This window comes from Phoenix dactylifera, unplaced genomic scaffold, assembly GCF_009389715.1.
Source record: "Phoenix dactylifera cultivar Barhee BC4 unplaced genomic scaffold, palm_55x_up_171113_PBpolish2nd_filt_p 001234F, whole genome shotgun sequence".
NCBI classification, from domain to species: domain Eukaryota; kingdom Viridiplantae; phylum Streptophyta; class Magnoliopsida; order Arecales; family Arecaceae; genus Phoenix; species Phoenix dactylifera.
In genome coordinates, this window is record NW_024068569.1 from 57,630 (window position 1) to 85,581 (window position 27,952).

The following is a 27,952-nucleotide window of genomic DNA, read 5'->3' on the forward strand; positions in this document are numbered from 1 at the left end:
TTCCCTGGGGATTCCCTTTATAAGTCGCATTTACTAGGATTCCACAATCTCATTGTTAGATATGGGCAAACCAAGACATCCCAGTGATAACTTTTTTATCATCTTTTGTATGGTTCATCTGGTAGCCAACACAACTTTCTAGTGAAGAGATTCCCAAGAAGCTATCATGGATTGCTAGACAACATTGCAAAACAACATTTTGGATTGTAATGTTTGATTTCAATGATGTTACTCACTAAGATATCAGAACTATTACCCAGTGTCTTTTTGTCTTCAGCTTCTACATTTATTAATAAAGTTCGCTTCTACATTTATTAATAAAGTTCAAAAATTCAACTGCACTGCCAAGCACTGATCATAATCAATATCTTAGAGACTTAAACCCTTCTTTTAACATCAGAACCACAGACTTAGTAGGCATTTGATTGGAGCAAATGAAATTAATGAGTTCCCAAAAAGTCGCATCTCATTAGTGGGGCCAAACTTGGATACCAACAGTTACTGTTTATCCTTAAACATGTTCACATAAGCAAATGATTATAGATTTATCAAAAAAATCTAAATTTAACTACAGCACCAAATATCAATCAGTATCTTCTACATTTTTTTCAAGTATAAACTACAAAATTCTGTATATGATCTTGAGGCCAGATATCACACATTATATTAATTGATATATTCTAATAAAATGACTATTTTTTCTGTGGTGGCAGAATGCAAAAACGAGCTGATTAGCCAGGTTAAGTTCAATGGAATATGAACAGAAATGTCAGTATGGTTCCAAGGAAGCAAAAGACAGCAGTTTGTCTTCCAATTCTCGAAAACCTTGGTAGACAGCCGCAGTCCGACTTTGTGGAAGGGCCAACCTCCACACTTCGGTCATGTACCTGTTTTCATGTATGCAAAATTAACCTTGTTACATCCAAAAAGTCACCTTGCTTATGGAAAACATCACAAAATGAAACAAGAGTGACTTCTGAGGTAGCAATAATACCCCTGATGTATAAAAGCATGGAATATTGGAACTGAGTAAAAAAGAAAATAAGTATCACAAGTTGCACAAATGTCTGGTGTGAGAAGAGAGGAATAATAGACCACTTCCAAATAAAAACAAGATTACTGCTTGTGAGCATAACATGATTTTGAGAATTACTAAACCCATCAGATGATTGCTTATTTATTGGAAGAAAGCAGCCATAAAACCATTATATCATACAGAGAAAAAGAAGAAACTGACCTGTTTGCTGCTGTAGTGATTTTGTCCCGAATTCTTTGATTTGTTACTGTTGTCTGCTCTAACACTGATGTTCCACCAAATATAACGGAAGCACTGGCTGTTGTAGTACCCATTCTATAAGCAAGTGCAGATGCAGCCCACTCACGAAGGATCCCAAGAACCGATCGGAGAAGCCGCAGTCTCAGAGTTAGTGAAGGCAAAACAGCTCTGTTTGACAGCAATTGATCATAGATGCTTAATACAGGCTCTTGTGCACCTTTACAGGCTGCAAGAAGGGCTCCCGCAACATCCTCATCACCCACAAGTTCAACTCCTGATTCTAACCGCTCCTGCTAAAGAAGATGCTCACTTTTGAGATATGTCTTGACGCAGAAGCTCAACTAAAAGAATCAGCATTTGCTTCAAAATAGAGCTAATTGACTTTAAAATCAGAACAGCATAAACTGAATGCATGTTTCCAATTGTGCCAATGCAGTAATGAGTGACGCTAACATGTTTGTTTGCAAGCTTAGTTTACTCAGCACTGCCTCTAGCTTAAAATTGATTTGTTCATTATTACACAAATAGTTAGGTCTGAGCTGAGAATAAAACTAGAGTTAAGAACCTGAGCCTGCGTGTGTTGCAGACTCAGGGAAACATCAACAAACAGTTAATATGCACACAAGAGCAATGAACCAAGTCAAGAGTCAAATGATGGAGATACAGCCATATTACCAGAGCAGCCTTCTCAAGATGAAGACATAGTGTCTCTAAAGGCAAGCAAGCCCCATTTCCAGGATAAAGATTCGACCCAACCCTCTTCAACACGGAGCAGGCTTCAGCAACACCTCCTCTTAAAAGAGCTTGATCAAGAAGTCTAGCCCAGATATCTCTAACAATTTTACTGTCAGCATCTCCAGAATAGTTTGCAAAGTTAAGCATTTCCAGGCATATCTGATCAAAATAGCAACAGGAAGAAAGCTTTTGTTACTAGAAATAATCTCAAAACTAAAATTTGTTAAGTGATGAAAAAGTACTATAGTACCGAAGCATAGACATAACACATACATGAAGATACTAAAGATCAGAAAGATCTAGAATATAGTTTCTAACAATATGACAAATGTTAAAGCCATTTCGCAATTTTCATGTTCTAGACAATAATTCCCTAGACACTCATTTTGAACCCAGTATTTTTTTTGGATGGAAACCTACTACCAATTAAGCAATTTTAAGTCATCCAGCCTCTATTTTTTTTAATAACTTCCATTATCCTGCAGAAATAATGGAGAATATGCAGTTGCTGGGAGAGTATCCTTCATTAGAGATGGGTGGAGGGAGAAAACCAGCCCATAGCAAGCCCCTAGACTTAGCAAGACTCCCTTCAAACCTAAGAAATTATTCCCTAGCTTACGCAACAAATTAGAGCCACCCCTTTGGCGAGGTTGATGTAGACGCTTTAAACACTAGACTTTCTGGATCTTGTGTCTTGAGGAGACCATGAACCATTTCCTTGGCGGTGATTTCGTGGGAGCGGTCTGACATTATTTTGGCCTTTTGGTGAACCTCAATACCTTTCCCCTTAATCTCTGTGAATTTTGGACTTCTTGGAGGAAGAACTCTATTGGTCGTGATTTGACGAAAGGATGGAATTTTGTTTCCAGTAGTTTGCTGGTGTCTTTGGTTGGAAAGAAACAGGCACTTCTTCAAGAATAAGAACTGTTTCGTGCTTTGGGTGATCAAGCAAATGAGGTTTCTTGTCAAAGACTGCACTAAAGGCACGCTGAAGAAGAAGTATCGAGCTCTGCATCCTGATTTTAGATTGATTAAAGTAGCATAATCTTCTGTTTCTGTTTTCTCCCTCCTCCCTGGAGTGGTCTTTGTACTGTTGTTCATTAGCTTAAGGAATTGGATTGGCCTCCATCGAATTTTTATCATATTTTTTTAAAAAAAGGAAAGAAATCCGGAGCTTTTCATAAGCCTAAAGATAAGGAATGCAAAGAGTTTGGCCTTTCACACTTTAGAGGAGCTGGCTGACGATACAGAGGCCTGGGTAAAACTTGTATGGGATATATCATTGAAAGGAAGCTAGCTTTGACTGCTAAAGAGATTCCGCAAGAAAAAGTGGAATACAAAGGAAAGCTTTGTATATAAATTTGGGCTTACATCTTCTGAAGTAGTCAATGGAGGAACATGGTTCATGGACAGGCACATTATTTTCCCCAGAAAAATGGAATGAAGACATGGAATTTAAGTAAAACTTCCTTTGGACTGCAGCATGGTTGAGATACCTTCACTGCAACTTCACATTCATCAGTTGATTCTCTATGCAAGAATGCAAGTTTCTCTAGAACCCTATTTTTATGGACTCAAAAAAGTAGAGGAGAAATTAAGATTTGCAAGGGTGTGTACTTAAATTGAGACAGAAAAGAGTTCGCCTATAATAGAAGTGATTGATGCAAATGAGCAGGAGTTGAAGTCAATATAGATGATTTATATATGGATGTATAATTTTTGTAATGACTGTTCGCTCTTCGGTCATGTATACTACAACCATCCTCCTATGAAGTTCTGATGGAATGATTAACCTTAATATATGATAAATCATACGTTGAGTCGCTATATCCATCTTGGATTGAACTCTGAGATGCGTGCGCAGCTTTGATCAACTGAGATTGTTCTGATCTGAACAGAGATTAGCGAGAGATCTTCTGGAGAGAGAGCTCTTAATACATACTTAGAGAAGGGGTCTAACAGGCTATTTATAGCCCTCTCCAGGGACCAAACGCTGCAGGTGGTTACACCCGTGAAGAGTCACCCCCCATCAAGGTAACCCTTCACTGCTGTAAAAATACCTCAATACCCTTGTGATTATCAGGATTTACGAAATTCAAGGGACACTTGTCAAATGTGGGTTCTAATTAAACGGGATCAGGGTTTAATTAATACGGGATCCAACATTCTCCCACTTGGACCATATTGACGCCATTTGTCAATGTGGGCCACAACTTGACGAGATCCCAACATTCTCCCACTTGGACCATATTGACAAGTGAAATATCCTTAGCACTTGAATTTTATAATCTCTATACGCGTGTTCTTTCTATTTTGATATCAATTTGGGCAAACTTTATGTTTGATTACTTTAAGAATAATAATACGAACCATGGCGGAAATAACACCTATTTGATCGGCGTATAACCTTCCATGATCACTATATTACTAAACCATCATAACCAAACCCTTATGAATGAACTTATCATAAAATCCATTCTTTGGTCACAATTTCTGCTACCATAATATGCATAAACCACATGAATTCATTAAAGCAGAAAATATAATAAATGTGATTTACAACCATCTGAAATGTGCACAATAATACATCAATTAATTTATACAGAAAAAGCCCATTTGACCGACATGCTCCTTATGCAATCCCGGGGCTATTGCTTTGGTCAAAGGATCTGCCAACATAAGCACAGTATTGATGTATTGAACTGAAACTTTATGGTCATCACATTTTTCTTTTATAACAAGATATTTCACCTCCATGTGCTTATTTCCATTGGATATCTTGTTATTCTTTATTGAGGAAACTGCTGCTAAATTATCACAATATAACTTTATGGGCCTTGAAATAGTGTCCACAATCTGTAGGCCTGTGATAAAATTCCTCAACCAAATAGCCTGTGTAACTACATCATAGCATGCTAATAACTCAGCTTCCATTGTTGAAGCAGCTGTCATCTTTTGCTTCGAACTCTTCCACGAGACTGCACCACCAGCTAGTAGAAAGATATAACCTGATGTTGACTTTCTACTATTTGGACATCCCGCAAAGTCTGAGTCAGAGTATCCAACTATCTCCAAAAGATCGGATTTGTTGTATGTGAGCATATGATCTTGAGTTCCTTGAAGATATCTCAATACTTTCTTTGCAGCTCTCCAATGTTCCATTCCTGGATTAGCTTGAAATCTCCCCAGTAATCCCACAACATATGTTATATCAGGTCTGGTACAGACTTGAGCATACATTAAAGTCCCAATTAGTGAAGCATATGGAAATGCTTTCATATGCTCCCTTTCAATTTCATTCCTTGGAGATTGTGATTGGCTCAACTTTTCACCTTTAGTAATAGGCACTGGGCTTAGTTTGGAATTTTCCATACCAAATCTCTCCAACATTTTCTTAATGTAGGCTTTTTGAGATAGACAAACTTTTTCCTTAGATCTATCTCTATGAACCTCAATGCCGATGACATATGAGGCTTCACCCATATCCTTCGTATCAAAATTACTGGAGAGAAATTGCTTAGTCTCTCTAAGCAATGCCAAATCACTACTAGCAAGCAAAATGTCATCTACATATAGGACTAGAAAAATAAATCGACTCCCACTGATCTTAAGATAAATACATCTATCAACAACGTTTTCTACAAAACCAAATGTAGAAATCATGTTATTGAACTTAAGATACCACTGTTGGGATGATTGCTTGAGTCCATATATAGACTTATTTAGCCTGCAAACTTTTTGACTCTGACCTTCTGAAACAAAACCTTCAGGTTGTTTCATGTAAACTTCTTCCTCTAAATCTCCATTAAGAAATGCAGTTCTCACATCCATTTGGTGCAGCTCTAAGTCAAAATGAGCCACCAAAGCCATAATTATCCTTAAAGAGTCCTTTAAAACTGGAGAAAAGGTCTCATGATAATCAATACCCTCCTTTTGAGTAAATCCTTTGGCAACAAGTCTGGCCTTATGTCGCTCTACCTTGCCCTTGGAGTCTCTTTTGGTTTTAAAAACCCATTTGCAACGTACTGCAGTAGCCCCAGGAGGTAATTCAACTGGATTCCAAACATTGTTTTTAGCCATAGAATCTATCTCATCTTTCATAGCATCTAGCCATTTGGAGGAATTTACTGAATTTATGGCTTGTGAGAAATTTATTGGATCATCTATATTCCCTATGTCATAATCGCTTTCTTGAAGGTACACTATATAATCTGGTGGAATTGGAGATCTCCTTACCCTTGATAACCTTCTTAAAGTTGCTTCTTGATTCACTGGTTCTATAGGTGGAGGAGCAACATTCTCAGTGATAATTGGCACAGATTCAAGTGGAACATTAATAGTAGACTCATCCTCCTCTAAATCATTATCAATGATAGGTAAAGAAATCATTGGCTGCTTATTTGAATCTTGCACACCATACGGAGTTTGCTTTTCCTTAAAATTAATTTCTTGAGGTTTTATACTCCCACTGATTTGATCATTTTCAAGAAATCTAGCATTTCTTGTCTCCACAATCCTCAAAGTATGATTAGGACAGTAAAATCTGTATCCCTTGGACTTTTTTGTATAACCAATAAAATAACAACTAATGGTTCTAAAGTCCAACTTTTTCTCTTGTGGGTTGTACACCCTTGCCTCAGCTTGACACCCCCAAATGTGTAGATGTCCAAACTTCATAGGGTGTTTTTGGGACAGCTTTAGTAGGAACCCTGTTTAAAATATACGCAGCGGTTTTTAAGGCATCACCCCACAGAGAAATTGGAAGTGTCGAGTAACTAATCATACTTCTTACCATCTCCATTAATGTTCGGTTTCTTCTTTCCGCAATTCCATTTTGATCAGGAGTACCAGGCATATTGTATTGTGCAACTATACCTTGCTCTTGAAGAAATCGAGCAAATGGACCTAAATGTTGTCCAGTTTCAGTATACCTACCGTAGTATTCACCACCTCTATCTGATCTCACAACTTTAATCTTTTTATTAAGTTGTAACTCTACCTCTGTTTTGAAAAGCTTAAAGGCATTTAATGCCTCAGCCTTGTCATACAATAAGTAGAGATACCCATAGCGAGAGTAATCATCAATAAAGATGATAAAATACTTATGACCAGTAAAACATGGGGTCGAAAAGGGCCCACATATATCTGTATGTATGACATCCAACAAATTTGTGCTTCTTATAGCACCTTTCTTAAACTTGTTAGTCTGCTTTCCTTTGATGCAGTCTAAACAAGTTTCAAAATTACCATAGTCAAGAGTTGGTAAAATTCCATCATTTACTAATCTCTTGATTCTTTTTATGGAGATATGACCTAATCTTCGGTGCCATAACATAGAAGAATTTTCATTTATCATGCTACGTTTTAATCCATAATGATCTTTATTTTGCAGGGATAAAAGGGATAGCTCAAAGGATGTATCAAGGTCTAATTTGAATAAACCATCCTCTAACAAGCAATTACCAACAATAATATTATTCAAGGAAAGGTTTACAAATGACTGTCCAAATGAAATGGTATATCCAAAGAAAGTAAGTTTAGAAACAGATATCAAGTTTCTTGAAAATCCAGGTACATAGAAGGTATTTTCGAGATACAAAATATGGCCAGTCTTTAAGGTCAATTTGAACGTTCCAACAGCTTCCACATGTGAACGCATCTTATTTCCCATTATGATGCTTCGCTCACTTTCCGTTGGAATTCTTTTGTTCAATAATCCCTGCAAAGTTTTACATATATGGATAGTAGCACCAGAGTCAATCCACCATGTGTTATGAGGTACATCAATAAAATTTGATTCATAACACACTAAGGAAAGAGAAGTACCTTTCTTTTCGAGCCATTTCTTGTACTTGGTGCGGTCCTTTTTCAAATGTCCCTGTTTCCTACAGAATAAGCACTTTATTTGCCTTTTGTCAGTCACTTTGGCTGACACTTTCATTTTCTTCTTCTTAACAGGAATATGATGACTGGTACCGCCGACCTCTTTATGTCCTTTTCCCTTATGAGAGGTGAGATAAACACTCTCTTGCCTCTCTTGTTTTATTCTCTGCTCCTCATCAACACACATGGCTAGAAGTTGATTCATAGTCCATTTTTCTGTATGTGTGTTGTATGAGATCTTTAATGGTGCATATTCCATAGGCAGAGAATTAAGAACAAAGTGTACAAGAAAAGTCTCTGACATGTCTACTTCCAATGATTTTAATTGGGCAGCGATGTCACGTAATTCCATAATGTGCTCGCGTATGCCACCATTATCATTATACTTTAAGGAAGCAAACCTTGATATTAAGGTTCTGGCTAGGGCTTTCTTCGAACTCACAAATTGCTCTTCTACTGCTGTTAAGAATTCTTTTGCAGTTTTGCAATCAGGAATTGAGCCCCTTATCTTTCTGGAGATATGATTTTGTATGAGTAAAAGACTTAAGCGGTTTGACCGCTCCCACCTCTCATACAACTTTTTCTACTCTGGCGTAGTTTCCTCCGTGGGGACAGGTGGCATGTCCTCACGAAGTGCCAGATCAATATCCATGCACCCTAAAGTAAATGTCAGCCTTTCTTTCCATTCCGAGAAATTTGAACCATTAAGTATTGGGATGCATGTTGTGGATTGTGAAAAAACTGTCGGAAACAAAGCTGCAAAACATATGCTCACTATCAATATGCATGCTATAATTACGCTAAAACCTTATCTAAATCACTAACCCATATTAGCAATTTAGTGAGTAAATCAAAATTAACTTTATATGATTTACCCCTTTATAATAAAACTAATGCATTAAGTATGATATTTAATGAACTTTATATATCTAGTTGGAAAAATCCAAAGAATAACAGCCAGATCAGCTCCAGATCGGTGGTGGAGCACTAGGCCCTTAAGTACCAGCCTTTCTTAGGCACGTATGCCTTTTTGACAAGCTTTTCTTAGACACCATTATTCAATGGATAAAATTTTACTAGACACTGTTCAATATTAATGAAGAATTCAAGGCCTTTGGGCAACAAGATTTCATCATAAATATCATACTAATAACATTATTTCATCCCATCATTAACTTTGTATAATGACTTCCCTTTGGGGCCAGTTCATTATATATGATGCAACTATTCAATTTCATGAGATGGTGATAAAAGACTCTTTATTGATTAAATTAAATTAAAGCATTCTAAAATTTATGGGATGCTTTGGCTCGTCACCACAAATATGCAAAATTTAATCATTTTTTTACGTCTTTTCCTACATAAGATGCTTTGGCTCGTCTCATGCATACATCACCCTTGACTCATGAAAATATGAATAATATAAACAATCATGTATCATCATAAGAAAGCATATAAATTGTTCATTTATGCAATAAATTTATTACATGGAGTAATACATAATTGTCAAAGTACTGTTCTGTAATGAAACTTTAGCAAAGGGACCACATAAAAATATTTTAGGACCCTTTTGATAATTAAACTTTCGGCTGGGGACCATATATGAATTTCAAAAGCCCCTTTTTTAGAATAACATATTGTCAGGGGTTTAACCGCAAAATGCACAGTTTAGTCAAAAGGATTCGGGTTTCGGGTTGCGGGCCGAGACCCAATAACCCGAAACCTGTTAATCCCTTCACCGCTTTATATATATATATATATATATATATATATATATATATATATATATATATATATATATATATATCTTTAAATGGATTAGGATTTCGGGTTGGAACCCAAAACCCGAAACCCGATCCACTTACTTCATCTTCCCCAAACGAGATGATCGAAAGAAGAGGAGGCGGCCAAAACCGGTGATCTCCTCCCATCCTTTCGGTGGTGCAACCGCCGCCGCCGGCCGCACGGAGGCCGGGAACACGGTCGCAGGGACGGCCGCAGGGTGAGGCCGGAGGCCGGTCGGCCGCGAGGTTCAGCCGCAGGGTGCAGCCGCAGCCCGCGGTTGCGGGTCGTAGGGGCGTCGGCCGCTAGCCGGCTCTCTCGCGACCGGTGGCCTTTCCGGCCAACCATGGGAGGAGGGTACGGCGGCGGAAGCCTGAGCGCCGCCACCCTTCCTCCTTTTTCCCCTCCACCCGGCTCGGCCATGGTGGCCACGGCGAGTCGCAGCCGCTGCCGGCTCGCCGAGGGGCGGGTCGCAGCGGCAGTCAGGGAGGCGGCGGCCATGGCGGCCGTGGGCAGCGGTGGCCATGGTTGCCCCTTCTCCCTTCTTCTGTTCTTAAACAGGGGTGGAAGGAGGTGTGGAAAGGGTGAAGGAGTTTAGGCTTTTAGTCCCACATCGGCCAGCCAAAAAAACGTTCATATGTTTAAATAACATCGGGGTCTCCAGCTTTCTCCATCCAGCAGATTAAGTAGATATGGTTTATTTTAAATTTCATCTGCTCTGATACCATTGATGGAATGATTAACCTTAATATATGATAAATCATACCTTGAGTCGCTATATCCATCTTGGATTGAACTCTGAGATGCGTGCGCATCTTTGATCAACTGAGATTGTTCTGATCTGAACAGAGATTAGCGAGAGATCTTCTGGAGAGAGCTCTTAATACATACTTAGAGAAGGGGTCTAACAGGCTATTTATAGCCCTCTCCAGGGACCAAACGCTGCAGGTGGTTACGCCCGTGAAGAGTCACCCCCCATCAAGATAACCCTTCACTGCTGTGAAAATACCTCAATACCCTTGTGATTATCAGGATTTATGAAATTCAAGGGACACTTGTCAAATGTGGGTTCTAATTAAACGGGATCAGGGTTTAATTAATACGGGATCCAACAAGTTCTAGATCGAAAAAGCAAATTTATGGAAGATTATATCCATCAATGTGCAGGTACATGGGTGGTGGGGAAGTATTTTACTAGAAAAGGCTGAGAGATGCCAAAAAGTACATGTACAGGGAATTGCATAAGTGCGATATGAGAAGGCGCAACATTCAAGTTAGTAGGCCCCGACTAATACTACTTTTTGCAAGTCTGCAGATCCTGTCATGGAAGCTTTTATCAATTTTGAAGCTCCCATCTTTGGTTCCAACATTCACCTTCTAAAAGCTAGATGAAAGTAATAGCAGGAGCAAATGAAAGCAGAAACATGTTGCAAATCCTAAAATTTGTACCATTACATAGAGTGGGTTCATGTGTTGGGTGCAGTACATGTCTAAGCATCAAATCTTTTCATTATCTAAGAATTTCTTCTTACAGAGCCCTTCCAAGTGTCAAACCTGTGTCCATGTTTAAATGTCATGTGCTGGTACTTTAGGCTAAATTGAAGGGTCCGGGTAACATAGACTTTACTACAAACTGCAGGATCAGAAGATCTCGAATAAGCTTGAATTTGCCTTTCAAGAAAGGGAACAAGATTAAAAAAATAGGGCACAAGGGGATACAAACATATTTGTTTAATCGTGTAGTTGATGGTTTAGAATAGGGTCTGCTGAACCGGGCCAAACCGCCCATTCGGTTCCGGCCGGAACCGGTCGATTCGGTGCCGACTCGGTGCGAACCAGCCGATTCGCACCGAGTCAACCTGGTTTCGAATTGGGTTGGGTATGGCATTATTGCCACTTAAAGGCATCAAGTGGCGTTGGGAAGGCTTTCTTGGGCCTTTCCAATGCAATTTGAAAGCGGCTTCGGCGCTTCTCCTTCCCCAAAAATTCATAAACAAAACCGATTCAAACTATCACAAGAAAGATCCGAATGGAGGGGTAGACTGTTGTGCCTTCTGACTATGCTAATGATCTAGATATCTATGAGAGGCATCGCCACTCGACCTGATTTTAGATATCGGCATGTATATTGGACTTTAAATGTATGTAATTGATTGTATTATTTTTTAATTTTCATGTCACTACTTAATTTGAGGATATTTTATGTTGTTCATTTTATTGTTTGGATCATTTTAAAGCAATAAGATGCATCATTTAGGTTAAACTGAGATCATAGAAACATTAAAAAACATCAAGAAAATATCAAATTAGACTTAAATTCATTGAAAAAGTTTAAAAAGAGTGGTTGCCAATTAAATTTTTTTGAGAACTCCAAAAATAAAAAAAAATGGCCGTGTTGGTCCATCAACCGGCACGCCCTACCAGTTCGGTATGGTACTGAACCGTACCAGGCACTAACCAGTATGGGTCCCGGTTCCGCTTTGGCGGACCTTGGTTTAGAATGTTCGGCCCTTCAATGGCCCTACTAAATGACAAATTTCTCAAGCACCTAAAGTTCTATAAGCTCTGTTAGGCCTTCGGACACATAAAATTACTCAATCTTTAACTGTAAATAGATTTTGGAAACATTATTACCTCTCAGCAAATTTTGAGGACAGCATTGAAGGTAGGACATGTATCTTTTGGAACCTACCACTCACCAATCTTCAAACAAAGGGAGTCTGAATAACATTTGGCTACACATTGCACTGCAATGAGCTGCAGCTTCTACGCTTCTATTATCTACTTTCCAACTTTGCTAATGAAAGATACTCATCAGAAATTGGAGGCACATTTTGGCTGACTTTTAGCTAAAAGTACTTTATACTGACATGTGTGGCAAGGTATTTATTCTGACTTTTAGCTGACTTTAACATCATCAGATGCTCAACAGAAATAGGAGGCACATTTTCTTTTCCGATTCCAATGCTTTCATTGATACCCATGGTTTTATTACCTTAAAATCAACTGCTCCAGTTTCATCTTGGGACAATAGCTCTGTGGGCCTTACAAGAATCGCTAAATGATTTAGTAGTACTTCCTAGACAAGAATATGTTAGTTCCTTCCTTGAGTATCTTCCAAATAGCTTTGGAGACCATAGTGGCCTCCTGATTACAACTGACTCTTAAAAACCATGAGGGACAAAAACATTCAAATTTCTTAGTTCATTGGTCAAAGATTCAAACTTTCTTCTCCTTGATGAGTTTATTTGGCCAAAATATTTCTGAAGTGCCCATCTACAGGAGGGAGAACTTAAAATTTCATATTTGGAGAAAGAAAAGTTCTATGGACTATAAGGTGACTGAAGTAGGAACTCTCTTCTTCATTGTCAGTAATTGTTAAACTCCAACAATTAAAGCAGAACTACTGCCACTGGGCAAATGCAAAAGCACATGACATTTTAACTCTAATTTATTAATGATTAAGATTAATACCAAAAATTGTAGGCCTTACATTTTGAGGATCAGAGAAGGTTTCTAATAAGTACACTTATAACACCTCATTTTTAAGTAAAACAATTATCTTTTCTCTCATTTATAATTTAAAAAGGCATGGAACAAAGGGAAGTGTTTTTATAAAAAGAAATAGGTTTCCCCCCTTACCCAGCTTCAAAGTTGGTCAGCAATAAAGATTTTGCAGTTATAAAAAGTACAGATAACTAATAACTTGGTAGAAGCATGTTTGAACAGATACCCACTTGGTTGAAGTATAGTCATACTATCACCTCTTTTTCTAATGCCACAATCTTATGCAGATTATCTGAAAGCATTACTATTAGATCAAAGGACCAGTCCAGGAATCTGATTTCTGATACAGAAGCAAAGAAAACCAATTCAGCAATTACTTCTTCTAGTCTTTGGGAACATAACCAATTCACATTGAAAGCTAACCAACCAATCTTAAAGGCTGTTTCCAGAGAGGCAAATGAGAGGATAACACGAGAGACTACAGGAGATGAAATGGGGTAAACTTTGACTGCTTTTGACCCAGAGCAGTTGACTATTTTGTATGGGTTGTCCAATTCCTTTCCAGACGTCCTGAGTTATAGTCAAGAAGCAAGTGAGCTGGGCCACCCATGGTTCTTTTTGAGATGGAAATTCTTTGACGAAAATTAACCAGATTCCTTTAAACCTCATCCAAAAAAGCCTTGAAGCTAAATAATTCAAAAGTCATAGTCCCATTTTGTCTCAAAAAGGTCTTGTATAAAATTTTCACTGCAGTGCTAGCTAATAGATCTCTAATATCTGAAGATTCTGAACTAATTGCAAAAGTTAGAATGTCTTCTGTAGAAATGTTAATGTGCTCAAAACAAGGTTTGGCTTCTCGGTAACTCCATATCAGTACCATTCTATTACAGTGTCGGTACACGGTTTGGTATGATAGAGCTTGGTGTACCGAGTATCAGTATAGTACGGTATGGCATACCAATTTGGTACCGGTTAGGTACAGTACGCTCGGTATGATACGGTACCGACCGATGCGGCAAACCTTGGCTCAAAATCTGTGTTTTTTTGGAAAAGAAAATAAAATATGAATCTAAGGGCACTCCACTAAAATCTGTGCATAGTAAGTGCAAATTATTAACGTAAAAAAACACAAGTTAAATGCACATCCACCTCCGTCAGTCCTACATGTTTCATCTAGTTTAATTGTTGTGATGTGCTTTGACCTGGTCCTAAGCCAACTGCAACATTTCTTGTGGCAGCAAAGTTGTATAGCTAGCAAATATAAACATGACGTGCACACTATCAAGTTGAATTTCAGGTTAGGAGCATTTTGTTGAATAGAGCCATTTGATAGTCAAGATCCCTATAATTCTGAAAGTAAAAGAGAAATTTCCATAAAGAATGGTAATTTAAAAGGACATACCTCCCAAAGGTTAAAGGGAACAGCATAGTTATTGTATAATTGAGTGATGCTCTTTAATTCTAGCGTTAACTCTTTTGCCTTGTCTTTGGCATCCTTCGCAATATTACAGTCAACCACCAGGTTAGTATGTAAAGGATCACTAGGAGGGGATCCACTGGTGCTTGGCAAATCTTCTAACCTTGATGCTATTGCAAGTTCTTCTTTAATTTTCATTTGGAATTGAAGAACAGTAAGCTTTGCTTCAAGCATATCTAGCAATCCATCATCAATAGTCTTTCTGGTTGAACTTACTAAACTATCATTGTTAATTGCCCTTTTAGCCTGTAAAACTGCATTGCTGAGATATTGATGCCTGTTTGCAAAAGAAAACAGAAACGTGCCAGAATAGATCATCAACTTGTCAGTGGAAACAGAAGCCCATTTTTCAAGAAAAAGACATCATGCAACATAACTAGGTAATTTAAGAACCTCTGTTCTAGAGTAGGAGCTTCTCCTGAATCATTGCATTGCCTTTCTGCCAACCTGTACAGTATATGAGCAGCAAGAATATGTTGCCGCTTCAAGACATAATATTTTGCTAGAAGGTCAAGATACTTGGTGTCACTAGAAGGAATAGGTCCCTCCAAATCACGCATTGCAGAAGCCATTGGTGTTATTGCAGTGACAACTTGAACCTAAAGAACAGAAGGAAGTTAAACAAAATGACATGAACCTACATCTCACAAACCCAGCTGCTAATCTGATTCATCAAACTAACAATAAATGTTAAATTCTCAAAGAAATCTTCTATATATCTGCTGCAAAAAAATAAAAAGAAATCCTCGACATGAGAATACTCATTTTAAAATATTACTGCTGTTGAAAAAAGATAGGTTTCAAAGAACATACCAAAAAGGAATTCTTGTTAACTTAAATTTTCACTTTTACAGATATTTTTCCATGATGTAAAGCTATAGAATTACATATGTAAGTTAAAAAAAAAAAAACGTAATTTACCTAAAGAGGGAAAAAGAAATGTACAATAGTTTTCCCTGTGGACGCATTGTAAGGTAGAGAACAAAATGTTTAGCTCTATTTCCATACAAATGACATGCAAATTTTAAAAAAAACATGAATGTGCAAACCCAGTAGAAAGTTTAAAAATACTTAAAAAGTAAGAACGAATATCCGTACTTATTAATTACCCATCATGCATTTTATCAAAAATACCGAAATTGATTAGAAGTGAAAGTTTTCATCTTAGTTAAAAAAAAAAATAGGCTAATTCAATTCCAACCAGAACAAACCTCTTCTGCTGGCTTTCTGCCCGCATTCTGTAGAAATGGAACCAAATCAGAACCCCCATACTCCAGTAACTCATTTTCAAGGCCCAAGGTAATTAGTGTCCCGTACAAACACTCATGAAAGGCTGTGTCGGGCCATTGAACGCTAAGCTGAATAACTTGGTGTATGTACTTGTCCCGTGAAGCCTGGTCAAGTACAGACCCCATGCCCGAAAATCTAACAGAAGCACTGAACTCCGTCTGTGTCCCTTTTCGTGCCAGAGAACCAAGGGCATTTATAATTATGTTATAACATTGTTCACGTTGAGCAAGTGCATAATCTCGATTGCCTGGATCAATTTTATCATTGAATGCATCACCTTTAGGGTCAAGAGCCTGAGCTTTTTGCAGAGGCAGTCGTACCACAGCTTCATAAAATCTACAATACAAGAAGCATATAGTTTGTGCTTTAATGAATAATACTTTTCTGTTAGGATAGATTAAAGCTGTAAATACAGCTGAGCAAGCAGCCATTGAAAATAAAAACATATATTTTCCAAGAAGGAAACTGACCGCAAGTCTTCAAATCGTTTGCATACAGTGCTCAAGTCTGCAGATTGGGGAATTTTGCTCAAAAGGCTGAAAGCATCTCTGGCAAGATTTTCTCGTTCCTCAGAGTTAGTGGCGACAGCAGCTTTCTCAAGATAGTCTACTGCTAGGAAATATTTATAGTCAGACTCATTGTAGTAACTTGGACAACCCTTCTGTAGTTTCATGCTAATCTCATCTACTGTGCCCCGGCTATCTGGACCAATGTAGTACTGGAACAAAATTAAAAAAAGAATAAGGGGATATGCCCAAAAATCAAATTATGGATATGTATCCTAACATCAGGTAGATACCACTATCAATCATCCTTACTAATTCAATGTTAGAAGGAGCATTTATATGGATAACATCAATTTGAGATTAAAGTTACAATACATGCATCCATGAGCCACGTAAATATTTACCTTCATGAGTCTCGAAATAAGCTGCATGGCAAGCTGGTCTCCCTCCTGAGAACATACCAACTGATGGAATGTCATATGAACAAGTTCCTGGCGTAGATCACTATCTAAATTTTGTACCAAGCGAGTAACATGGTGCTTTGAAATAAGTTGAAGTAGGAATAATGCTTCACTAGATCTTCGAAGCAACCTCCTAAGACATTCAATTGCTCTCACCTGAATGGCTCAAAAAGTCAAGCTATTTATATACCAAGTAAATGTATGGGGTCCAAGTAATATCTATTTACCTCCATGGCAGCCAGTTCAGCAGAACTGCAAGGAAGTCGCTGCCTTTTATTTGGTGCCACAGCATCTCCTGGTTCAGCATTTTGAGAGTGTGGTACTAATAAATTTCTGCCTGTACTTCGACTGTTGGCTCCTGATTCTGAGAAAACAATAGAACTGGTTAGATCTCCTAGACCAGCAACATAACCGTAAAGCCCCCTTCTCTGGTTTCTTCTAGACCTCATAAACTGCTCTAAGGAACGAATTTTGCTTTCAAGGACTTGCATTGCCTCAACAGATAGTCTGCACACTATCACCCCTTCATTAAAGCGAGCATCAGAGCCTACTTCCCTACGGACAATCATAAAAGGTAGTTCCCATATGGGAAAGAGCAGCCTAGATGAGCACAAGCAAAGTCCTTCATGTGCACCAGAAAACACAGGTTCAGCCTCCTGCACAACCTGGCCCATGCTGAAGCCTTCAACTGAAGTTCTAGTGTTCAACAAACCAGTGCTACCATCAAGTCGTGGCATTCCAATGAGTCTTGGGTCCTCAAATACTTCTGCAGCTTTCTCAGCAACTGGATTGTTTATTAGATTTTCTTCCATGTAAACCAACTTGGCTGCTATCATTAAACACATAGAGGCAGCCTCTCCAGCTCCAAAACGCTTAAAAAATTCCTCTATCTGTGGTCTTGGTGAATTGGTCTCCAACAACCTTCTCAGAATATCCACTGGCCTGTTAAAAACTACCTCCATCATACCCATGGTACTGAATACAACAATCCTCCTCCGAGGTAAGATATGTTGAGTTGACAGGTCTCCTCTAGCCCAAAGTTTCCTTGATGCCTTCTCACATGATTCTCTAGATCCTGTAAAAGAGAAGTCTTCTGTATCTGAGTACAATGACTGCACAGCTACTGCTGTATCTGGCATGGGTAAAACATCAGCTGCAAAAAGCATTCGACCCTCCAGAGGCAAGGATGATACTATCTCACGTAATGCACAAGGACTTGGTGCAGTCATTCCAAAGCTACCAGAAAAAAGTGATTGCATGCTTGAATCTCTGTTAACAAGCAAAAGAGAGGACAAAGCTGGGGCTGGTAAATCTGAAAGTATAAGTGTGCCAGCTGAATAAAAAGCTGTTTCCACCTTCAGAGCAAGATCATCAGCCTGAGTTCTGCTAGTTGCAGACATAGTGCCAAAAGTGAGTCCACCACCAACTCCTAAAGGAGGTGATGGCCTACTTGCTAAAACTTTTAAGCAGCGTGGCCTTTGATGAGCACTATTTTGTCCTGTTAAACCGCCATTCCCACCAGAAGTAGTAAGGTACAATCTTGTGCCATCTGATAAAACAGCAACAGTGTGCAGCCATCTTGATTCCATAATCGATAAAGGAGCAACACAAACTATAGATGGTTTTGCTGCCTGGGTATTTGCTCTTGATCCTGCAGACCTTCTACTTCCATATTGTGTCTCTTGAGGATCAATCAAATTTTTCTCTTCAGCAATTCTCTTAACGGGACCATCACCATTTGCTCCCAAGTCGAAGACCTGTAGTTTCATATCTTCTGTTCGAGAATACAAAATATGCCTTTCATTATCAACAACCATATCCACAACTGGATCAATAGATCCAAATTTAAGAGCATTTGACAAGACCCATCTGGACGTCAGCACAGAACAATTGAGGTATGTTACGCAAGAATGTAAAATAGCAGCAAGATTTGCTTGGTGATATCCAATATTATAAATGCAACACATACCTTGAAACAAGACTGCCCAAACCTGCTGTGAGGCAAACCTTGCGGCAACACTTATGCCAGCCTGAACCAGTTGAATATTGCATTTCATATATGTGACCATCACGCCCAGCTAGAAAAATTCGACCTCTATCCGTACATGTAATGCAGGTCATGATAACACCATCAGATGCTATTGTGTATTCAGGTAAAGGCTGTAAGGAAAGCTCAGCATATCGATCTGTTCCATCCTCATTTCCAGTGCAAAATACTCCTACAAGAATCAGCTAACAATACATAGGAATAGGATGAATTAATAAACAACAAACCCTGAAAGATCATCCTTTATGAAAAATCATGAGGAGAATAATGATATCTGCAGGAATTTCTAAGCTTGAAGTGATGAAAGCAGAACTACATCTTCCAGTGAGAATGTTTACTAGTTATACAAACTCAATAAACATTTACTCAGGCCTGAGCTGCCAGGCACACCAAAAAAGGTTACATTTTTTGGAAGATCTGATAGACAGGACAAAGATCAGGTGCAAAGGGTAGACTTGAGACCCTTTATTTCTCAATATCCCTCCTTTAAAATTCAGCAGGAAAAAGCTGATGAATAGGTGAAATCAGAGGCCATCATAATTATAACTTAACAAAAATGTCAGATAGCCTTTTTGTTACCCAGACCCTTCAATTTAGTCTGAAGTACCTGACATCTGGACATGCCTCTACAAGAAAAAGTTTATTAAATTTTGAAAGGTTACAACACTCATACGCATACACAAACCTAAGTCCATAGGATATTCCCGAAGACCATATTCTCCTACAGAAGGTTTTTCTATGCAATGCTGCAAGGATAAACTCTTTGATCTAGAACAGGATACTTTAGCAGAAAGATAGTTGGAAAAGTTTTAGAGCAAAAAACTACTTGCATGTGAGAAGAGTTAAAAGTAGTCGGCTACGCATTTAATTCTTATTAAGGTTTGACTATGAGAAAAGCTCATTCAGGGTAGGCTTTTACTATGTCGATAGGTTTCTTGAGAAAACAATTTGATATCTAACACCTATCATATGCCCATTTTATGTTTTCTTGCATTAACAAAAAATTACTTATTTGCGGTCAAACTAATATTTCATCAGCTAAGTAGATAAAGATGATAACCTTAAAAGGGTTGTTAACGTTGGCTGTTGAAACACATATTGAGAACTGCACTCCTCTTAGCTCTTTTCAATTGTATGATGCTTTAAGGCATGTTCCAAAGAGGGGCTTGTAATTATAAAAACACAAGTAACTTTTTTCAGCTACTCATCCCAAAGTCTCCTGACATCTCCCTTCTCCATCAGAAATACTTTGGCCCATAGAGATCAAGAACTCGATGAGTACACTGACAATCCCCCACTAGTTCGCTGCCCATTGAAAGCTCTCTACCAGCCTGCACATCCATCGGCAAACTACCTGAAACCCACCAGCAGCCCTCCAACCACTTAAACAGGTGCATAATGCCCCCCAACAACCTCATATTTTTTCGTCTTATATTCTTCCAATTCTCCCTCTTCTATTTTCTACTTTTCTTCCTCATCTGTTCAATCTTCTCCTCTTCTTCTTATCACAACCTCATATTTTTTTTGTCTCATATTCTTCCAATTCTCCCTCTTCTATTTTCTACTTTTCTTCCTCATATGTTCTATCTTCTCCTCTTCTTCTTATTATTTTTTTGTTATTTTTTGATTCTGTTACTTTCATTTCTTCATTTATTCTTTCGTCGAACTTCTCTTTTCTCATACTCTTCCTATTTTTTGCTGAGTTTCACTTTCCTTTTTATTCAAATTCTTTTGCTCTGTTTTTTATTTCCAAATCTTCTTAGCCTTTTCTAATGCTCTTAACGTCATCTTCTGTGTCTCATTTCTTTGTTAGATTTCATCATCCTACTCCAATTTCTGATGATTTTTTTTGCTTTTGTTGTTTTTGGATTTCAAAATGAATAAATGATGAATCAATGACAATGATGATTCTTGTTCATTGAGTAAAATTGCCTATTTATATGAATGAAATAAGATTGTTACGTGTCATGTTGGACAGGTTATCGAATTAAAGTCAGCACACTACACATATACTTTCAAGTGAAATCAACCATCCAAGATCTCCAAGGAAAATTTAAAATTAAGTCTGGGAGCAATTTGTGATGCCAACTTATGAGCAGGCCGCCCATGATCAGACACATTACAAATAACCACATCAAATTACCACTTAGAACCAAAAAAAACTAATTGCACGTTGTCAAACAACTCCTAATCTCATAATTGAATGTAATACCTTCTTTTGAATAAATAAGTACATGGCATTCATCCCCATAATGATGACCTATCTTTAAGTATAAAGTGCACAGATGATGCAATTTCAATGTCATACCTTTTTTTGAACAAAATAAGCACATGACATTCCACCCCCATAATCATGACATTGTCTTCAGTTTCAAGGATAACTTGCACAAAAGATGCAATTGCCTCAGGATTTCTAGTCTTAGTTGCTTTGATGACAAGAAAATTGATCTTCCTTTCTCTGCCTCCCATACATAGGAATAAATGGGTTGGTATCATGAAACTTCCACACTCACAGGATATTAAGATGACAATGTGAAAAAAACATGCCTTCTTATCATGGGAACTCCAAGGAACGAGATAGATAGATGAATCTGAAAAATTAGGACCTGTATGATGCACGTTGCATGAGCGAGCAATGTCCATTTCGTCAGTTCCAGCATGAAAGACACAATTGCCACCAAAATTGAGATCTTCCTGCTCAGCATATCCACACTCTCAAACAAAACATCAATTTTGTCCGATCCTTGACTAAATTGTTGCTGTCCCTCCATCAATTCCCACTCAAGTGCCTTCATCATTCATAAATTATTGTTCATTGTTCCCCAGATCTCCAGTGATGTAGGTATAAAATTAATTTTGTACTGACCATACATGCTTATTTTATTCAAAAAGAGTATAAAATTAAGATTCATTGATGATGGGCATGTAGTTCATTTAGTTCGATGTAGTTAAGTGGCTGGTTAGGGCATTTATTTGGCAGTGGGTCAGATCATGGGTGAAAGAGTTCAAAACTAATTTTGTTCTTCTAATTCTGCCTCAAAGCAGAATTTGGTAGGTCTATTCCCCTAAAAGCGAACCTTGTTGTCTTCCTCTAAAATTTACATTTCGTTTCAAATCAAGCACACTACAATAAAGCATTTGAGGTCAGCTAAAAGGAGATATATCTAATTTGTCATAGACTTGTAGTTTGAACTCATATTAGTATAGAGGAGATGAATAAGAAGATATTGAAAAGGATGAACTTGCTACCTTGCTTCTAGCATCCTAACATATCATCGTGAATATGTTACACAATCTCCTGATCTGTTCTGACACAAATTAGCACAAGTTGCACTAAAACAGAGGATCCTTTATTTATAATAATGTGTTCGACCATATCGATCCTTGTGGATGTGATGTTTGTAGAATAGAATAATATTTTAAGAAATAATTAATCAGATGGAAGTATGATGACATCTGCAAAGTAAATAGCTTGAACCTATGCCTAGGTTTTCGGTGAAATGCAATGCTTCACTTAATGTTCAAATAGATATCCATCTATTCTTTTAGTTATTTAATCTGAAAAATATAGGCATGAATTATTTCATTCTTACCTCGACAGGAGTTGCAAGCACTAAAAGATATTGGATTGCTTCCACAAAAATTCCAGGCTTTGGTCTGACAAGTCCTACAGCACAAATTGCATGATCCTCACCACTGTATTCAGAGCACTGGCCATCCCTAACATAGACAAGACACTTTAAGTAAGAGATATTCTGATGATAAAGCACTTTTAGCATGAAATTCCTGGAATATAAGTCAGTGACCATGAACAAAGATACTGAGTCAAAAGGGTTAAACTATTTTACCGATGAAAATTTTAAATTGATAATGCAGTCTGTTTTTTAAGGAGATAAACTAAAAATGCAGTCAAAATTATGAAGCAATGGGAATCTACAAGATGTAAATCTTTTCTATGGTTGTAAACTGCAAACCAGATTATAAAATATCTTTAAAAGTCTAGGTTCAAATTTTTTTAGTGAAATTTAATTTGAATGTTTGCAGTGGTGCTTTTCGAAAGGAAGTATCGCAATGACCACAAGGAAATTCTCAAACTGCAGTAAAATTGAACATATAAAAGCTATCTGATTTATTATAAGAAAATGGTAGTCACTCTGGAATCTAGTTTGAAAATGAATTACAGAGTAGTTGATATGATAGGATAGGATTAAAATCCTTCATGATGTAACCTCACCAGCTATCAAAGCGCCAGAGAAACAAAGAATTGTCAACTGATGCCCAAGCACGGCGTATCTCTGGAAAAATTCCACATAATGCTGTTCCTTCACCACCACCAGCATTGTATCTCTCAATTAGCACAGGAGGTAATTCCCGAGTCTCCACAACTTCTAATAGAGGAGGCCACTACAGCACAATCATCAAACAATTATTTAAAATAAGTTACAAGAATATGGGGAAGGCTGTTTAGCATGGGAAAAAACTGGCGAGCAACAAAGTACATATTATATACATATAAATTAAGGACAAAAATTTCCTACCTTTTAGGTCCAATTGAGCAGTTTCAAATTTCAAGAATGTAATCATGAGTCATAATGCAAGCAATCAAACCGTAAAAATAGACATTACTACCCCCCTCCCCACAAAAAAAAGGACCGGAAAGGCAATGAATTAGAGGCACAATCTCCTCTGGTAATAATTCAACACAATGATGTATAGTTTACACTTCCTCTCAAAAAGCTGCCTGTGCTAAATTTAGTAGGATGTTTGCAACTTATGCTGTGTAATTATTCAAGGTCAATACAATAGGTAAAGAAAAATCAAGACCCGAGAGGTTGCTAATTATCATGATTGAATATTAATATAACCAGGGATATGAACTATATGGAATTGAAGCCCAGGAGACAAGATAACCCTTGTAACAACCCAGGACCTCACCCAAAATAGCTAGCCGAAAGGTATTATTTGGGTTTCTTGATCCTATATAAGTACCCAAGATCTACCCAGCGAATAACCGATGTGGGACTAAACACACGCCTGCACGAGCCCTCACATACTCCCCTCGTTCAAGCCCTGACGTCCTCGTTAAGTTAAGGGTTCAAATCCATTCAAATCTAATCACAAACACCACGATCGGCCCGTGGTCAACCTCAATAGATCCGTGCTGCAATGTCTCCTAGTACACATAGGTTATGGGTCGGTTCCACTCTGATACCATTTGTAACCACCCAAAACCTCATCCAAAATGGCTAGCCGAAAGGTATTATTTGGGTTCCTTGATCCTATATAAGTACCCAAGATCTACCCAGCAAATAACCGATGTGGGACAACATACGCCCACATGGGTCCTCATAACCCAGAACCCCAAATGTCTGCAAATGCTTTCACCTCAAAAACATGAATTATACTAATTATATTTCTAGTCTTATATTTCAAACAGGTGAAGAATTTTCCAGATCCAAAGATCAATCATGTTAATTTTTTATATAATATGTGGTTATGATTTAGCTTTGGCATTATATTTGCAATTAAGGAACTCAATAAAACACTATCTGTATCATGTCCATTTATCAAACAGTTTTCACATAATCAACCTTGACAACAGCCTTAAAAATTTGATTAATAAATATATTTCTATGCAATCTTCAAAGTCTAACAGTTAGTACAACCTATCTAACAACAAACATGAACTGATGATAGAATACTTTCTTTTTTATTCTTGGAAGCAGTAAGATGTTATAGTGAAAGAAGAATAAGGTAGTGCACTAGCTATTAGAATGATAGCTCAAGGACTTATGGCAAAGAAGACTGCATGACTCACAAAAACACGGGAAGGGTGAAAAGATAGATCTACAGAAAGAGTTCTCTTGGAGCAGGATCCCCACGAGAACAAGAAAGAGTATGTGTAGCTGGGATAATTCTAAATGGTGCAAGCAACCCATGTTTAACCAAATAAGTTGGTCTAAGAGCTGATGTTTAACAATGGACAGCACCAAGAACTGTCCAATATGATTAATATTATTAAAATATATGATTTGCAGCTTCTGTACCTGTACCTCCCACCAAACAAGATGTGTGACCATGCTTCAAATTCTGTAATCATCATTATCAGAGATTCTAAGGGGAGAATAATCTCTCTATACCTAATAACTAAGAAAGACCAAGCATCTCTAGCATGCAAGACCACATACACCAAAAAAAATCATAATGTGGCTAAACAAGAGTATATTTTTCTTCATTTTCATTTATCATCTATGATAGGCCCGTGCCCTGCTGTCGATATTGTCACAATCATGATTGAAATACTGCTACCAAGGGTGGTACCGGTTTTTCCCAAGAACCATATGGTACCAATCCGTACCATCCGACTCTAAAGATGGTGGTGGGTATTGGTACCATATCAATACTCAACTTTGAGGCATTTTTTGTTTCTTTTTGTTTTTTCCAATTTTTCAGGGGTTCCAATATGCTATATGGATATTAAACCAATTTCTTTTTTTATGTGCAATATCAATATGAATTGAATTGAAGTTCATTTAATTGCCTATTGTATCAATCTAATTGGCATTTTTTTCTTATTACTATGAAAGTGAATTGTCTATAGCATAAGGAATAAAATTTGCTCCCCAATCCCTATCTCTCATGGCCAAAACTTATAAGTATTTAGATAGATGGATGCAAAGTTCTATGGATATTCCAGTAAAATCGGCATTAGTTTTCATCGGACTTCCATATTTCTATGGTTGAATAATTTTAGCATGTTTCATCTCATTATTGAGTCAAACAATTCTATTTCCCAATTGATTTGTCTTTCACATTTCACTCTAGGTCAACCAACATGGCTCTTCATTTTTTTAAAAAAAAAATGCCATCCCAACCAACACGGCTTGGTATCAACTAAATCGGAGTTCATACCAGTTCGTACCGATAGAAACCAATCAGCACAATCAGTTGATCCCGTTCTCATGCTTTGAAAAAAAATAAAATAATTGTCATCATCAAGATTAGGATGGGCCAGTCAGTACCGGTTGGGATGGCCAGTACATCTCAATTTTTTCTATTTTGGCGACCTAGCACCCATCCCAGTGTTGTTTTCATGATGGAATAGTATAGTATCAATAGTATCATCCCGTTTTCCTGATATTTAATCCATAGTCACAATTTAGAAATCATTTTTATACTAATCAAATGACTAAGATGTCGAATTTAAGCAATGCTTACTCTGTGTGGGTCCTTTCATTCTCAGGGGTCAAACAACTTCACCCTTTTCCCATTCCTCACCAACTATTCAACAACTCATACCCCACTCTTACTTTCCTCCATCACCCCATTGCACAACCCAGCACCTAATTGCCCATTTAACTTCATGTCCCACTAAAACAACTACCCCATGTCCTCCCTCAATCCTTCCTACATCATGTTATTTTATCTCCATGGATGGGAAAGAGAAAACTGTCTTGCTGCCCCTGTGATGAAGGGATTCAGGACCCTCTTAGGACATCTATAACTCATTTCACCCATTTTGTTTGCTGAAAACATGCCCATCTCTCCATCTCACTCTCCACAACCAAAGGTGAGCCCCCTCCATTATATATGTATGCATGTATGTAGACACACACATGCATGCATCATGGCCTGTGAAGCTAGGTTGAGGGCTTACGGTTAGGTTTCCGGACACTTCAATAAGAGAAAAATGAAGCAGTGATCGGAGAAGGGAGAGACATAATGGGTAATAAAAAGGAGGAGGTGGTGATAGGCAACTAGTGATTGGGATGGAAGACATCCATTTCAGGCGTTCACCATGGGGACCAACACACCAGAAAATGGTAGATTTTGTCCCAAAAAACTTAATTTATACATATGCTTGACTAGTTGACTAGGTGACGAACCAATACACTTAGACCAATCAATTAGAACAGGTTAGTTAAAGGCGTTAATTGGTTTGGTGGTGCACCAAGTCCTCAATTGTATCCTTAGTGGCTTTCAAACGTACACAGAGATGGAGAGATGGAGAGCGAGAAAGAGAGGGGAAAAGCTAGGAAGCTGGGCAAAGGGGTCAGAGAGGTCGGGAGAAGAGAGGTACTATCCGCTCCACTTTCAAACAAGCATGATAACTTCTTCATGTGGCATCCAAGGTATGCAGAAACAGATCCATCCACTGATATGACACTTTGTCACAGATTTGATTGAATGGGGACTGCCTCTCGGTTCGTATTTATTTTTATGTCTTCGTGAATTATAATACACCCAACTTCCCCCATAGGCATCGAGTGGTCGCCAAGTTGCCTCCATACAACAAGCGCCTTCCAAAAACATTGAAAAGCTCAACCTTTGGAAGCGATTCGCCTATACAAGTGAAAACTAAACGGCAACCATATGATAACCGGAAAAGAAAACACCCCGACCACAGACCATCCGTTAAAACCCACGACTCTTAGGTGAGACTTTAATTTGACATGCCTACTTTCCCGAAAAACATTGCAGATTTTCTTTTTCATCATCTATATATAGTAAATTTTCAAGATTCTGAGTTTAGGTCCTATCAACTTCTTGGATTACTCTAGCAAAGAAAACATTTTGTTACTTTACAAGGGAAAAATTCCTCGATTGGGGAAATGATAAAGAAACGATAGTAGTGCGATGCTTCTGGATTTCTTTGTAATTGCGCAAGGAGGCGAGAAGAGAGTACCTCTTTGGGATGGGAAGAGTAGGGATGGGTGGCGAGTTTCGAAGCTTCGAGAGCCTCTCGCAGGTCGACCTGGCCGGCGGCTTCCTTCTCGATGCGCTCGCTCACAACGACGCCGGCGGAAGCCACGTCCAATCCGACGATCTCGTCCTCCCACGCCATTGATTCCCCTCGGAGAGAGAGAGAGAGAGAGAGAGAGAGAGAGAGAATGGTGGGGAAGAAGGGAGAAGGAAGAGCTTTGGGTGATCTACCGGGAGGGAAGAGAGCGGAAGAGAGAGAGGCGCGAAGAGGGTTTTCGAGGGGGT

At 38.2% G+C, this 27,952-nt stretch overlaps 1 protein-coding gene across 2 annotated transcripts; it reads right to left on the reverse strand.

Annotated features, from left to right (window-relative positions):
- Window positions 1-577: 577 nt before the first annotated feature.
- LOC120108237 (nuclear pore complex protein NUP155-like) lies at window positions 578-27,873 on the reverse strand. Of its 2 annotated transcripts, none has more exons than XM_039121811.1 (13): window positions 27,651-27,873; window positions 23,199-23,368; window positions 22,558-22,684; window positions 18,887-19,149; window positions 17,145-18,786; window positions 16,861-17,073; window positions 16,421-16,668; window positions 15,872-16,286; window positions 15,054-15,259; window positions 14,586-14,937; window positions 1,952-2,170; window positions 1,238-1,569; window positions 578-887 (listed from the first exon to the last, which is right to left on the reverse strand). In XM_039121811.1, exons 1-13 carry the CDS (start codon window positions 27,807-27,809, stop codon window positions 770-772), a joined length of 4,464 nt encoding a protein of 1,487 aa, XP_038977739.1. In that variant the 5' UTR covers window positions 27,810-27,873; the 3' UTR covers window positions 578-769. The 2 variants fall into 2 exon arrangements, with proteins under 2 accessions (XP_038977739.1, XP_038977740.1); XM_039121812.1 differs by having other exon boundaries at window positions 1,238-1,566; window positions 27,651-27,868.
- Window positions 27,874-27,952: the final 79 nt, after the last annotated feature.